Here is a 15,109-nt window from a genome sequence, read left to right as displayed (position 1 = left end):
CCCAGCCACCTTTTATTGCTAAGGAGGTACTAGAACTCACTGTCTCCTGTTGATTGGCCCAAAGTCACCAGGCTGGCTTTCCTGTCTAAGATGGGACTAGAACTCACTAACTCCTAGTGATGGGATCAAAGGCCCCCAGCCGGCTTTCCGGATTAAAGCGGGACTAGAACTGCCCATCTTCTGGTTTCTTGGCCAGCACCTTAGGATGCTTTACAGCAGTGGTTCTCAACCTTTTTAATGCCGCGACCCCCAACCGGTCGTAAGTCGAGGACTACTCAACCGGTCGTAAGTCGAGGACTACTCAACTGGGGCAGCACCGTTGGCAGAATGGGACTTTGGGCGGGCTCAGCAGGGCAGAGACAGCCTGGACAATTCCGATTGGCTTTTGAAAGCCAATAGAATTAAACTCTATTCAAGAGAGTCTCTTCTATTGGCTTTCAAAAGCCAATAGAATAAAAGGGAGTAGCACAGCTAAGGAAAAGGGGGGAAAAATGGCGGACTGCGTTGTTTGGCGACCCCAGTGAAATGGTCGTTTGACCCCAAATGGGGTCCTGACCCACAGGTTGAGAACCACTGCTTTACATAAACCATAAAATAAGAGAACAGACTATGGCGTCAAATCCCTCGTGGGCTTCCCGTAGGCGAGGAGAAAGGAGAATTCCAATCAACGCGCCCTTCCAGGTTGAATCCAAAGGGAATTCTAGTTTCAGCCAGGAAGGCAGGCTGAAAACGTCGGAGCTGATGCCGGAGGATGGGTTGGGGGACACGGCTGGGCTGGGCTGGGCTGAAGAAAGAGGTATTTCAGGTGAGGAAGGCGCCCAGATCCCGACAAAAGATTCCAGGATCCGGCTGGTTTACGTCGCGGGATCTCCCTACCTTGCTCTCCATATCAAAGAGCGGCTTGACGTGTTCCTGGTAAAACTTTGCAGGGCTGATCGGACCGATCTTGTGGTAGTTTTTGTCCTTGTCGTAATATTCCCAAGAGAAGGTGGTAGGGGGGTTCCCCAGGCAGATGCTGACCACCCGGAAGACCTGGAAGAGGAGAGGAGGACGTGGCGGTGGAGACCCAGCCATCCCCTAAGCTGGCTGGGCGAGGTTGGAAGCAGCGGGTTGGAAGCGGAGGAAAGAGGGAGGCGGAGGGCAAAGGAAAAAGCATGGCAGCGCCACAATGGGATTTGCACCCAGGGTCGCCAAGGAGGAAACCTCAAGCTGCCAGAGGTGTGAGGAGGAGGAGGAGGAGGGGGAGGAAGAAGACTGTGGGGACTCTGGTGCCCTCTGAGCCTAGTGGTTTCCTTGCAGACATTTCATTACCCAACTAGGTAACATCATCAATGCTAGAAGGAGGGGGGGTTTGCAAGGAGGAGGAGGAGGGAGAGCAGGACCGTGGGGTCCCTGGTGCTCTCTCTGAGCCTGGTGGTTTTCTTATAGACGTTTCATTACCCAACTAGGTAACATCATCAGTCCTAGAACGGAGGGAGGAAGGAAGGAAGGAAGGAAGGAAGGAAGGAAGGAAGGAAGGAAGGAAGGAAGGAGAAGGAGGAGAAGGAAGGAGAAAGAAGGAAGTAAAATGGCCGTGGGGTCCTTGGTGCTAATTTACGGATAAATATCAACCAGAAGGGACCCTGGAGGTCTTCTAGTCCAACCCCTCAAGCAGGAGACCCTGGACCATTTCAGACAAGGGGCTGACCAGTCTTTTCTTTGCTCTCAGAGCTGGGTTGTTTTCTTGATTTAAACGGCCACTGAACAAACTGTTGTAAGCGAAGGGCTACTTGTATTTATGACGGTCGCCCCGTCCTGGGTTCAGGGGATCCCATTTGTGACCTTCCCAACTGGCTTCCAACAACCAGAGTCAATGGGGGAAGCCAGATTCACTTAACGACTGCATGGTTCACCGAACGGGTGCAGGATCTGCTTAACCGCCGGGGTGAAAAAGCTCACAAAATCGGGTGCAACACACTGAACAACGGCCGAAATCCTGGCCCCGTCTAGGCTCCATGGGCAGCCACAGAGGACGACTTATTATACATTGTCCTCTACTGCCCTCTGGTGTCCAGATCCCAAACCAACACCTCTCAACTGTCCTGGGCAAACAAGGTCTAGTAGTAGTAGTAGTAGTAAGAAGAAGAAGAGGAGGAGGAGGAGGAGGAAGAGAAAGAAAAAGAGGAGGAAGAACGAGGAGGAAAAAGAAAGAGGAAGGAGGAAGAAGAAGGAGGAAGGAGGAAGGAAGGAGGAGTAGGAAGAAGAGGAAGAAAAGGAGGAGGAGGAAGAATGAGAAAGAGGAAGGAGGAGGAGGAAGAAGAGGAGGAGAAGGAGGAGGAGGAAGGAGGGAGGAGGAGGAGGAGGGAGGAGAAGAAGAAGGAGGAGGATGAGGAGAAGAAGGAGGAGGAGGAGGGAGGAGAAAAAGAAGGAGAGGAGGAGGAGAAGGAGGAGGAGGGAGAAGAAGGAGGAGGAGAGGAGGAGGAGAAGAAGGAGGAGGAGGGAGGGAGGAGGAGGAGGAGGAGGGAGAAGAAGAAGGAGGAGAATGAGGAGAAGAAGGAGGAGGAGGAGGAGGGAGGAGGAGGAAGGAGGAGAAAAAGGAGGAGAGAAGGAGGAGGAGGAGAAGGAGGAGGAAGGAGAAGGAGGAGGAGGGAGGAGAAGAAGAAGGAGGAGAGGAGGAGGAGGAGAAGGAGGAGGAGGAAGGAGGGGGAAGGAGGAAGAGGAGGAGGAGGGAGAAGGAGGAGGAGGAGGAGGAAGGAGGGGGAAGGAGGAGGAGGAGGAAGGAGGGGGAAGGAGGAGGAGAAGGAGGAGGAGGGAGGGGGAAGGAGGAGGAGGAGGAGGAGGGAGAAGAAGGAGGAGGAGGGAGGGGGAAGGAGGAGGAGGGAGAAGAAGGAGGAGGAGGAGGAGGAGGGAGGGGGAAGGAGGAGGAGGAGGAGGAGGGAGAAGAAGGAGGAGGAGGAGGAGGGAGAAGGAGGAGGAGGAGGAGGGAGGGGGAAGGAGGAGGAGGAGGAGGAGGGAGAAGGAGGAGGAGGAGAAGGACTCATTCAGAAGCCAGCCCCAAGCACTAGGACTGGGGTCCCTCCCCACCCCTGAGGACTCCCTCCCGCTACCTCTTCTATCATGGTGTCCACGGCTCCGGAAAGTTCCTCTTTGCTGCATTCCGTTTCTACCATGTTTCTTAGTCGGAGGCAATATTCCCGCATCTGTTTGGAAGGAGCAACATTCATTAAGAGCCTTCAAAATGGTAAAAGCACCGGTCAGTACACAGGTGGTCTTCCATTGACAACGGCTCGTTTAGTGACCATTCAACAGTTACAACGGCAGTGAAAAAAAGCCACTTATGACCGTTTTTCACACTTTACGTCCATTGCAGCATCCCCCCCCCTTGTGGGTCACAGGATCAAAATTTAGAGGCTCGGCAAGTGACTCGTACTTATGACAGTTGCAGTGTGATCCCCGGGCTTATGTGATCCACTTTTGCAGCCTTCTGACAAGCGAAGTCAGTGGGGGGGGGAAGCGGGATTCGCTTAACGACCGTGTGACTAACTGGACCCGCTGCAGTGAATCACTTAACAAAACTGGAGGAAGAAAGGTAGTAACATCGGGCAAAATCTACTTCACAGCTGCCTCACTTGGCAACAGAAATGTGACTTTGGCAGCTAAACAGGGTTACAAGAGAACTAAAAAAAAAAGACACTTATGGTCCTCGTCGTAAGTTGAGGACTATTTGTCGAGGGGACGGGGAAGCTGAGAAAGCCGTGGTTGGACGGGGTGATGAGATCCTTTCCAAGGAGCAGAGGAGGTGGTGGGTGGACGTGGTGTAAGCTGGGAGGATTTGGCAAGGAGAGAGAAAAGATCTGCCAGCTGGTATTTACTTTGTATGTAAATGATATTTAATTAGATTTCCTCTTCTTTGATCTCCCACTTTTAATTTCTTTGGCTTGCCGGCTCTTCTTTCCCGTCTGATGTCTGCATAAGGTTGCTTCTCCCAAAAACAATTAGTGGGGTGACTCAGCTATTTAGTTAAAGCATTTATTCAGCTATTTAGTTAAAGCATTTATTCAGCTATTTAGTTAAAGCATTTACTCAGCTATTTAGTTAAAGCAATTATTCAGTTAATCAAATTCTGGGTGCTCTCAACCAGTAGTTAAAACAACGCCAATATATCATTACGCAGGGGTAGGCAACCTTGACTCTTTTATGACTTGTGGACTTCAACTCCCAGAATTCCTGAGCCAGCATGAGGGAAACTTTGGCCCCTTCACAACTCGGGGACTTCAACTCCCAGAATTCCTGAGCCAGCATGGGGGAACTTTGGCCCCTTCATGACTGGTGGACTTCAACTCCCAGAATTCCTGAGCCAGCATGAGGGAAACTTTGGCCCCTTCACAACTCGTGGACTTCAACTCCCAGAATTCCTGAGCCAGCATGGGGGAACTTTGGCCCCTTCATGACTGGTGGACTTCAACTCCCAGAATTCCTGAGCCAGCATGAGGGAACTTTGGCCCCCTCATGACTGGTGGACTTCAACTCCCAGAATTCCTGAGCCAGCATGGGAGAACTATGGCCTCCTTTATGACTGGTGGACTTCAACTCCCAGAATTCCTGAGCCAGCATGGGGGAACTATGGCCCCTTCATGACTTGTGGACCTCAACTCCCAGAATTCTTGAGCCAGCATGGGGGAACTTTGGCCCCCTCATGACTCGTGGACTTCAACTCCCAGAATTCCTGAGCCAGCATGAGGGAAACTTTGGCCCCTTCACAACTCGTGGACTTCAACTCCCAGAATTCCTGAGCCAGCATGGGGGAACTATGGCCCCCTCATGACTTGTGGACTTCAACTCCCAGAATTCCTGAGCCAGCATGGGGAAACTTTGGCCCCTTCACAACTCGTGGACTTCAACTCCCAGAATCCCTGAGCCAGCATGGGGGAACTATGGCTCCTTCATAACTCGTGGACTTCAACTCCCAGAATTCCTGAGCCAGCATGAGGGAAACTTTGGCCCCTTCACAACTCGTGGACTTCAACTCCCAGAATCCCTGAGCCAGCATGGGGGAACTATGGCTCCTTCATAACTCGTGGACTTCAACTCCCAGAATTCCTGAGCCAGCATGAGGGAAACTTTGGCTCCTTCACAACTCGTGGACTTCAACTCCCAGAATTCCTGAACCAGCATGGGGGAACTATGGCCCCTTCATGACTCGTGGACTTCAACTCCCAGAATTCCTGAGCCAGCATGGGGAAACTTTGGCCCCTTCACAACTCGTGGACTTCAACTCCCAGAATCCCTGAGCCAGCATGGGGGAACTATGGCTCCTTCATAACTCGTGGACTTCAACTCCCAGAATTCCTGAGCCAGCATGAGGGAAACTTTGGCCCCTTCACAACTCGTGGACTTCAACTCCCAGAATCCCTGAGCCAGCATGGGGGAACTATGGCTCCTTCATAACTTGTGGACTTCAACTCCCAGAATCCCTGAGCCAGCATGGCTCAGCTTGGAAACCTCTCCCTTTCCCCTCAGCATGCCTGGCTCAGGAATTCTGGGATTTGAAGTCCACGAGTCATAAAAGAGCCAAGGTTCCCCACCCCTGAGGTAGGCCTTGAGTTACAAACACAACTGAACTGCTGCAGGTGACACAATCGTCTGTTACTAAGTGAGATGGTTCTTAAGTGAGTTTTGTCCCAATTTACGACCTTGATCACCACCGTTGTTAAACGAATTGCTGCAGTTGTTGAGTAACACAGCTGTTAAGTGAATCTGGCTTCTCCCCATTGATTTTGCTTGTCAGAAGGTCAGCAAAGCGGATCTTGTGACCCTTAAGACACTACAACCGACATAAGTCCATGCCAGTTTCCAAGCAGATCAAACTCAACGGGTCCCTCCAGGAAGCTCCGGAGGCAGAGATTTCTTTTCTTTTTTAAAAAATAATATTTTATTAATTTTCCAATTTTACATTTGAGTATTTATAAAGCATCTTTAGCGCAAGTCTCAGGTTACAACATCAGATATTTCTTCTCTTTTTCCCTTAACATTTACTGCAGTGGTTTTCAACCTTTTTAATGCCGCGACCCCCATTCGGTCGTAAGTCGAGGACTACTCAACCGGTCGTAAGTCGAGGACTACTCAACTGGTGCAGCACTGTTTGCAGACTGGGGTTTTTGGCGGGCTCAGCAGGGCAGACAGCCTGGACAATTCCTATTGGCTTTTGAAAGCCAATAGAATTAGACTCTATTCAAGAGAGTCTATTCGATTGGCTTTCAAAAGCCAATAGAATAAAAGGGAGTAGCACAGCTAAGGAAAAGGGGGGGAAAATGGCGGACTGCATTGTTTGGCGACCCCCGTGAAATGGTCGTTCGACCCCAAATTGGATCCCGACCCACAGGTGGAGAACCACTGATTTACTGTCTCGTATTCAGGTTAGTACATTTTTAGTTATATCAACTCAATAAGAACATCATTACATTTATCAATACATTTTTAGCCTGTACACATCTTAATTACATTCAATCTTCATAAACAATCCATATCCTGTTCTTGATTCTTACTCAATTTTTAATTTCTCATCGATATTCCAATTTAATCTTTAATATCCATAATTTTCAGACTTTGGATAACCTGAGCAGGAGGTGGACTAGATGACCTCCAAGGTCCCTTCCAACTTTTTATTATTATTATTATTATTATTATTATTATTATTATTATTATTATTATTATTATTTCCCTGATCTCACTTCATAACAAACTATAATGTCCAAAATACACATTTTCATCTATTTAAATGTAATCTTGTTCTATGTCCTAAAAGTTATCTATTTCCCACCATATTAAGTCATCTACTTAATAATACAATGTCCCCTTTGATAAATCAAAGCCAGAGGCTTCTCACCCACGTCCCACCTACCTTGTTGTTTAGAATGTCATTCATCCGTCTGGAGGCCTCGGAGGTGCTGGATTCAGGAAAAACCTTCTTGGGGACAATGCCGTACTTTTCTGTTTTTAAGACAAAAAAACCCCAAAAAACTCCACCATTCAACACAAATTATCACACCAGCCAGCTGTCAGGTCGGAGAAAGTCTCCATAAAGGGGAATATTTGCAGCTCAGGATTGAACTGAAGGGTTCGCTGGGAGGTTTTCTTGCCGACGTTTCATGACCCAACTAGGGAACATCATCAACTAGAAGGGAGGAGGACGACTGTGGGGTCCTGGGTGAGCCGGTTGGTTTTCTTGCAGATATTTCATGACCCAACTAGGTCACGTCATCAGTGCTAGAAGGGAGGAGGAGGAGGAGGAGGAGGAGGTGGAGGAGGAGAAAAATTGTAGGGTCCTGGGTGCTCTCTGAGCTGGGTGGTTTTCTTGCAGATGTTTCATGACCCAGCTAGGGAATATCCTCAGTGGTAGAAGGGAGTAGAGTTTACAGAGAGAAGGAGGAAGAGGAGGAGGAGGAGGAGGGGGGGGAGGAGGAGGAGGAGGAGACGACAAAGGAATGAAGGAGAGGAAGACCAAGAGGAGAGAGAAGAGGATTCTGGAGTCTTAATTGATCTCTGAGCTGGGTGGTTTTCTTGCAGACATTTCACGACCCAACTAGGGAACGTTCTCAGTGCTAGAAGGGAGGGGGGTTTATGGAGTGGAGAAGAATGGCAGCAGGAATAATGTGGGGTCCTTAGTGCCCCCCTGAGCCTGGTTGTTTTCTTACAGACATTTCATTACCCAACTAAGTCACATTATCAGTGACAGAAGGGTGTGAGGTGGGGAGGGGGAGGAGTGCTAGGAGAGAGGGGGGTGCATTCTGTTCATTTGTGATAACTTTTGTTATCACTGTTGTGATGGGAGTGTTTCTTTTGTCTTAGTGGGTCCTTGATTAGGCCGTTGTGTATCCACTCTATGTAAAGAAGCAGCAAATTCCCCTCCCTTCCAACACTGATGATGTTACCTAGTTGGGTCATGGAATGTCTGCAAGAAAAACACCCAGCTCAGAGAGCATCCAGGACCCCATACTCCTCCTCCTCCTCCTCCCACCCTTCTTCTTTGCCTCCTCCTCCCACCCTTCTTCTCCTCTTCCCCTTCTTCTCCACTCCACAAACCCCACTCCCTACTAACTCTGATGATATTATCTAGTTGGGTCATGAAACGTCTGCAAGAAAACCACCCAGCTCAGAGAGCACCAAGGACCCCACAGTCCTCCTCCTCCTCCCACAAATCCCCTCCCTTCCAGCACTGATGATGTTACCTAGTTGGGTCATGAAATGTCTGCAAGAAAACCACCAAGCTCAGAGAGCACCAAGGACCCCACAGTCCTTTTCCTCCTCCTCCTCCTCCTCCTCCTCCTCCTCCTCCTCCTCCTCCTCCTCCTCCTCCTCCTCCTCCTCCTCTTCCTCCTCCTCCTCCTCCTCCATAGAAGCTCTGTCCTGCCCTCTGTAGAGATGTTTCAGCACGGGGCTTCTGAGCAGGGCAAAGGGCTGACAATGGCCACACAACTTCTTTGACTCTTCCTTCTTTGTGGCAGAGGTGCCAAGAGCTTTGAGGTGCAGCCCCCCACCCCACAATGCCTTTGGGGGGGGGAATGCCAGGGTGCCAGGAGGAGAGGCACAACAGTTTGGGACACTAAGCCCCCAAATTAAAAGGAACATTTGACTCTCAGGCACCCCAAAATAAAAAGAGAAACGGCACAAAAAAAAACGCTTCCGCTGCTCAGATTGTGGCAGAGGGAGCGCTCGGCTCACCGCCATTCGTTTAGTGACCGTTCACAGTTACAACGTCACTGAAAAAAGTCACTTAGGACCGTTTTTCACACTTTACGTCCGTTGCAGCGTCCCCTGCTCAAAATTCGGATGCTCAGCAACGGGTTCGTATTTACGACGGTCGCAGGGTCCTAGGTCACCTGATCCCCTTTGGCGACCTTCCGACAGGCAAAGTCCACGGGGGAAGCGGGATTCGCTTAATGACCGTGTGACTCACTTAACGACCGCTGAGATTCACTTAACAACGGCGGCGAGAAAGGACGTCCAGTGGGGCAAAACTCACCCCACCCGTCTCTCGCTTGATGTCGCGCTCAACGGGGCTCGTAAGTCGAGGCCTCCGCGCCAACTTCCAGGGGCCCCTGGGACCACCCCCCCCCCAAAGCAGCCCACCCCCCCTCAAAAGATCCAAGGCTCTGGCTTTCCTTACCAATGATGTTCACCAGCATGTCCCACTGGCCGCCATCGTTGGAGGGGTTGGTGAGCAGGAACTGGACCAGCCGTCCGTCGATGGGCTCGTGGGCAGTCTCGATGAAAGCGTGGAGGAAGTAGTAGCAGCGCTCGACCTGGGGGTCCGGGCGGAGAAGAGAGTCAGACCTCCCCCACCCTGCTCGGCTGCTGCACCCCAAAAGTCGGCATGCCTGGACTTGTTCCCCCCCAAAAGTCCTTCTGTCTGCACTGACCCAAGCATCGGGGTTGGACTAGATGACCTCTAAGGTCCCTTCTAACTTTATTATTACTATTGCTACGATTATTATTACTATTATTAATTGTATTATTATTATTACTACTACTATTATTTTCACTGTGCCCTTCCCTTGTTATGACAGGTGGTCAGCTAGATGTTGAGACTAGATGTTTTTATCCCACCCTACCCAGGGGCAGGCCGCCAGAACACCCCCCTGGAAGCAAACCCCCAACCCTTACAAGCACTGATGATGTTCCCTAGTTGGGTCATGAAAGGTCTACAAGAAAACAACTGACTGCAGAGAGCACCAAGGACCCCATAGATCAGTGATGGCGAACCTTTTAGAGACCGAGTGCCCAAACTGCAACCCAAAACCCACTTATGCATCGTCGGGTGCCAGGTGGGTGTGGCTCATTGGGTGGGCGTGGCCCATTGGGTGGGCGTGGCCCATTGGGTGGGCGTAGCTGTGGTGGTAACGGCAGATTGGGTGGGACTAAAAAGTTCAATCATCAATTCCAACTTTGCAAGATCTTTTTTTTTCCCACGAGAAGTTGAAATGGACTGATTGAACCTTTTTTTTTTTTTTTTTGCACATGACGGTGGAGGCCTAAAGCGAAAAGGTTTTATAAAACCCAGCTGAAGGCCTAGGACTGGGGCGACGGCGTGCGTGCCCACAGAGATGGCTCTGAGTGCCGCTCCTGGCACCTGTGCCGTAGGTTCGCCATCACTGGTATAGATTCTTCCTCCTCCTCTTCTCTGCACACCCCACTCCCTTCTGACACTGATGATGTTCCCAAGGGTCATAAGTGCGAGGACCGATGCTAAGCCATTTGTCCGAAATGGTCTAGGCCAGTGGTTCTCAACCTGTGGGTCGGGACCCCATTTGGGGTCGAACAACCATTTCACGGGGGTCGCCAAACAACGCAGTCCGCCATTTTTTTCCCCCTTTTCCTTAGCTGTGCTGCTCCCTTTTATTCTATTGGCTTTTGAAAGCCAGTAGAATAGACTCTCTTGAATAAAGTCTAATTCTATTGGCTTTCAAAAGCCAATAGGAATTGTCCAGGCTGTCTCTGCCCTGCTGAGCCCGCCAAAAGTCCCATTCTGCAAACGGTGCTGCACCAGTGGAGTAGTCCTCGACTTACGACCGGTTGAGTAGTCCTCGACTTACGACCGGTTGAGTCGTCCTCGACTTACGACCGGTTGGGGGTCGCGGCATTAAAAAGGTTGAGAACCACTGCTCTAGGGTTTCCTGCCTGAGCAGGGGGTTGGACTAGATGACCTCCAAGGTCCCTTCCAACTTTATCATTATTATTATTATTATTATTAAGTCCCTTGTCTCAGTGGTGTTCTAACTCTGGTCGCTAAAGGAGCGGTCGTAAGCCGAGGACTGCCTGTACGCAAGCGAGGGAAGTCGAGGTGGCCGTTCTGGGCAACCGTACCTTGTCCCAGAAGAAGAGGTAGGACTGGCTGAATTCGAATTCCTCAATGTTGAGCTTCTTCATGAAGGGCAGACGCATCACGTTCAGGCAGGAGAAGATCCAGCAGCGTCCTGAGGAGGAGGAGGAGCGGGGGGGGGGGAAGGAGGAAGGTTTAAACTCCGAGGGAAACAGAGGAAGAAGATCTTTTCCCGGAAAGGCAAAAAAGTGGACTTTCTCGGTCTCCTTTTTCCTCGGAAAACGTTTCGCTTCTCATTCCAAGAGGCTTCTTCGGTTCTTCAGAGAGAGAGAGGGGAGAGAGAGAAAGAGAGAAAGGAAGGAAAGGAAAGAAAGAGCATCAGGGAGCAAAGAGAAAGAGAGAGAGAAAGAAAGAAAGAAAGAAAGAAAGAAAGAAAGAAAGAAAGAAAGAAAGAAAGAAAGAAAGAAAGAAAGAAAGGGAGGGGGGAGAGAGAGAGGGAAGGAAGGAAGAAAGAAGGCAGACAGAGCAACAGAAAAAGAGAAAGAAAGACACAAAGAGAGAGAAAGAAAAAGATGGAAAGAAAAAAGAAAAAAGAAAGGGGACAGATGGATAGGGCAACAGAAAAAAGAGAGAGAGAAAGAAAGACACAAAGAGAGAGAAAGAAAAAGATGGAAAGAAAAAAGGAAGGAAGGAAGGAAGGAAGGAAGGAAGGAAGAAAGAAAGAAAGAAAGAAAGAAAGAAAGAAAGAAAGAAAGAAAGAAAGAAGGGACAGATGGACAGGGCAACAGAAAGAGAGAGAGAGAAAGAAAGACACAAAGAGAGAGAGAAAGAAAGAGATGGAAAGAAAGAGACAGGGCAACAGAAAGAGAGAGAGAGAGAGAGAAAGAAAGAAAGAAAGAGAAAGAAAGAAAGAAAGAAAGAAAGAAAGAAAGAAAGAAAGAAAGAAAGAAAGAAGGGACAGACGGACAGGGCAACAGAAAAAAGAGAGAAAGAAAGACACAAAGAGAGAGAAAGAAAGAGATGGAAGAGATGGAAGGAAAGAGACGGACAGGGCAACAGAAAAAGAAAGTGAGAAAGAAAGAAAGAAAGAAAGAAAGAAAGAAAGAAAGAAAGAAAGAAAGAAAGAAAGGAAGGAAGGAAGGAAGGAAGGAAGGAAGGAAGGAAGGGGACAGACGGACAGGGGAACGGAAAAAAGAAAGAGAGAAAGAAAGACACAATGAGAAAAAGAAAAAGATGGAAAGAAAGAAAGGAAGGAAGGAAGGAAGGAAGGAAGGAAGGAAGGAAGGAAGGGAGGGAGGGAGGATGAAGAATGGAAGAAGCTTCTTGGATGAGAAGCGAAAACATTTTCAGAGGGGAAAAAAAAAACATAAGGCAAGCCCAGGTGCCTTCTGGGAAAAGCCCAGAAATGGGGTTTAACTCACTTAACTGCCTCACTTAGCAACAGAAATTTTGGTCTGGGTTTTTTGTGGATGTAAGTTGAGGACCTTCCCTAAGGCTTTTAAAACCTGGCTGGCTTCCCAGAGCCTGGGGCGCTGTTTCTTAATAACTGTTAAATGGCTAATTATCTCAGCTGCCGCCTAGATTCACGCTGGATGTTTTTAATTGGTTTAAATGGATTTAATGTTTTAATAAGACTTAGAACTCTCAGCCTCCCTGAGTTGATGGATAAAGATGGCTGGCTATAAAAATGGAATATATATATATAAAAAAACACAAAATCTCCTTTCTCGGAACTGCGGCCTGGGCTGGGTGGGTTTACCCCTTCCCGTCCCCTCCAGGTAGAGCCAGATCTGAGCAGGTGTATAAAAAGCTGCCCAAGTGACATGGCACATGGTCCTCGACTTACAATAGCTCGCTTAGCGACCGTTCAAAGTTACAATGGCACTGAAAAAAAACCCCCGGATTGACGGTCTTTCACGCTTTACCCGTTTCAGCATCCCGACGGTCGGGTGATGAAAAGGCAGACGCTTGGCAACTGACTCGTACTTATGACCGTTGCTGTGTCCCAAGCATATGACAGGCCGTCCTCAAGTTACGACATGACTGTCCAAAGTTACAACGGCGCTGAAAAAAGGGACTGAGGACCGCTTTGCACACTTACGACCGTCATAAACACCCCCTTGGTCATGCCCTCAAAACTTAGATGCTCGGCAACTGACTCAGACTTAAGACGGTCGCAGTGTCCTGGGGTCACATGATTTCCCCCTTTGGCGGCCTTCTGGCAAGAAAAATCAATGGGGGGCGGGGCGAAGCCAGATTCGCTGAACGACCGAGTTACTCATTTAACAGCTGCACTGATTCACTTGAATGCTCCAACACTGGTATAGGGTTTCCTGCCTGAGTGGGGGGTTGGACTAGATGTCCTCCAAGTTCCCTTCTGACTTTATTTTTATTATTATTAACAACCTGCCTCCAGAAGTTGTGAATGCTCCAACACTGGAAGTTTTTAAGAAGAGACTGGACAGTCATTTGTCCGAAATGGTATAGGGTTTCCTGCCTGAGCAGGGGGGGAGGGGGGGTGTTGGACTAGATGACCTCCAAGGTCCCTTCTGACTTCATTATTATTAACAACCTGCCTCCAGAAGTTGTGAATGCTCCAACACTGGAAGTTTTTAAGAAGAGACTAGACAGCTGTTTGTCTGAAATGGTACTATAGGGTTTCCTGCCTGAGCAGGGGGTTGGACTAGAGGATCTCAAAGGTCCCTTCTGACATTATTATTATTATTATTATTATTAACAACCTGCCTCCAGAAGTGGTGAATGCTCCAACACTGGAAGTTTTTAAGAAGAGACTGGACAGCTGTTTGTCCGAAATGGTATTATAGGGTTTCCTGCCTGAGCAGGGGGTTGGACTAGATGACCTCCAAGGTCCCTTCCAACATCATTATTATTATCATTATTATTATTATTATTATTATTATTATTAATTTAACAACCGGGGCAAGAAAGGTGATCCCATGGGGCAAAACCTGCTTAGCAACTGTCTTGATTAGTGACGGAACGTTTTGGCTCAATGATGGTTGTAAATCAAGGACGAGCTGTAATGGGGGGAACCAATTTACCTGAATTCTTTTGGTTGGTGATCGGTTTCCCTTCGGCCGGTACGGCGTGCTGGAAGACCTGCAGGGTGTTTTGGACAACTTCCCGGTTAAGGCTTCCGTCCAGGAAGTCCGTTGAAGTAGCCACATTTTGGGCCAAGACATAGTGAGGCTCCCCTTTCAACGCTTTGAGGAAGGCGGAGGATTTCTTCAGGCTCAATCCTGGATCATGAAAAAGAAAAAAAAAAACATAGAATAATAATCAAGGAGAGAAGCAACCTGGAACTAAGGAGAAACTTCCTGACATTGAGGACAATTAACCGGTGGAACTCCTTGCCTCCAGAAGCAGTAAATGCTCCAACACTGGAAGTTTTTAAGAAGAGACTGGACAGCCATTTCTCTGAAATGGTGTAGGGTTTCCTGCTTGAGCAGGGGGTTGGACTAGATGACCTCCAAGATCCCTTCCAACTTTATTATTACCTTGCTCAATAGTAGCAACTGTGAGAGGGGTCTCAGAGTCCTAGTGGACAATCCCTTAAATAGGAGCCAGCCGTGTGCTGCAGCTGCCAAAAAGGCCAACACAGTGCTGGGCTGCATTAACAGAGGAACAGAATCAAGATCACATGAAGTGTTAATACCACTTTACAAGGCCTTGGTAAGGCCACACCTGGAATACAGCATCCAGTTTTGGTCACCACGATGTAAAAAAGATGTTGAGACTCTAGAAAGAGGGCAGAGAAGAGCAACAATAATGATTAGGGGACTGGAGGCTAAAACATATGAGGAAAGGCTGCTAGAATTGGGTATGTCTAGTTTAATGAAAAGAAGAACGAGGGGGGACATGATAGCAATATTCCAGTATTTCAGGGGCTGCCCCAAAGAAGAGGGAGTCAAGCTCTTCTCCAAAGCGCCTGAAGGCAGGAGAAGGAGCAAAGGATGGAAACTAATCAAGGAGAGAAGCAACCTGGAATTAAGGAGAAACTTCCTGACAGTGAAAACAATTAACCAGTGGAACAATCTGCCTCCAGAAGTGGAGATCCTATACCATTTCAGACAAATGGCTGTCCAGTCTCTTCTTAAAGACTTCCAATGTTGGAGCATTCACCGCTTCTGGAGGCAGGTTGTTCCACTGGTTAATTGTTCTCACTGTCAGGAAGTTTCTCCTTAGTTCCAGGTTGCTTCTCTCCTTCATTAGTCTCCATCCGTTGCTTCTTGTCCTGCCTTCAGGCGCTTTGGAGAAGAGCTTGACTGCCTCTTCTTTGGGGCAGCCCCT

The 15,109-nt window shown here is 48.8% G+C and overlaps 1 protein-coding gene across 1 annotated transcript in view; it reads right to left on the bottom strand.

Moving 5' to 3' along the window:
* Positions 1-15,109, bottom strand: part of LOC120297102 (bleomycin hydrolase-like) — a 29,338-nt gene that overhangs the window by 12,056 nt on the left and 2,173 nt on the right. The window contains exons 2-7 of the mRNA XM_039319341.1: positions 13,861-14,058; positions 10,843-10,952; positions 9,146-9,281; positions 6,881-6,969; positions 3,087-3,179; positions 877-1,032 (exon numbers count right to left, since the gene is read on the bottom strand). Of these exons, the coding sequence (XP_039175275.1) occupies positions 877-1,032; positions 3,087-3,179; positions 6,881-6,969; positions 9,146-9,281; positions 10,843-10,952; positions 13,861-14,058 (782 nt within the window). The remainder of the gene's footprint in view (positions 1-876; positions 1,033-3,086; positions 3,180-6,880; positions 6,970-9,145; positions 9,282-10,842; positions 10,953-13,860; positions 14,059-15,109) is intronic.

This window comes from Crotalus tigris, unplaced genomic scaffold (assembly GCF_016545835.1).
Source record: "Crotalus tigris isolate CLP2741 ecotype Arizona unplaced genomic scaffold, ASM1654583v1 scf7180000023575.545094, whole genome shotgun sequence".
Lineage (NCBI taxonomy): Eukaryota > Metazoa > Chordata > Lepidosauria > Squamata > Viperidae > Crotalus > Crotalus tigris.
This window is presented reverse-complemented; position numbering and strand designations above follow the sequence as displayed.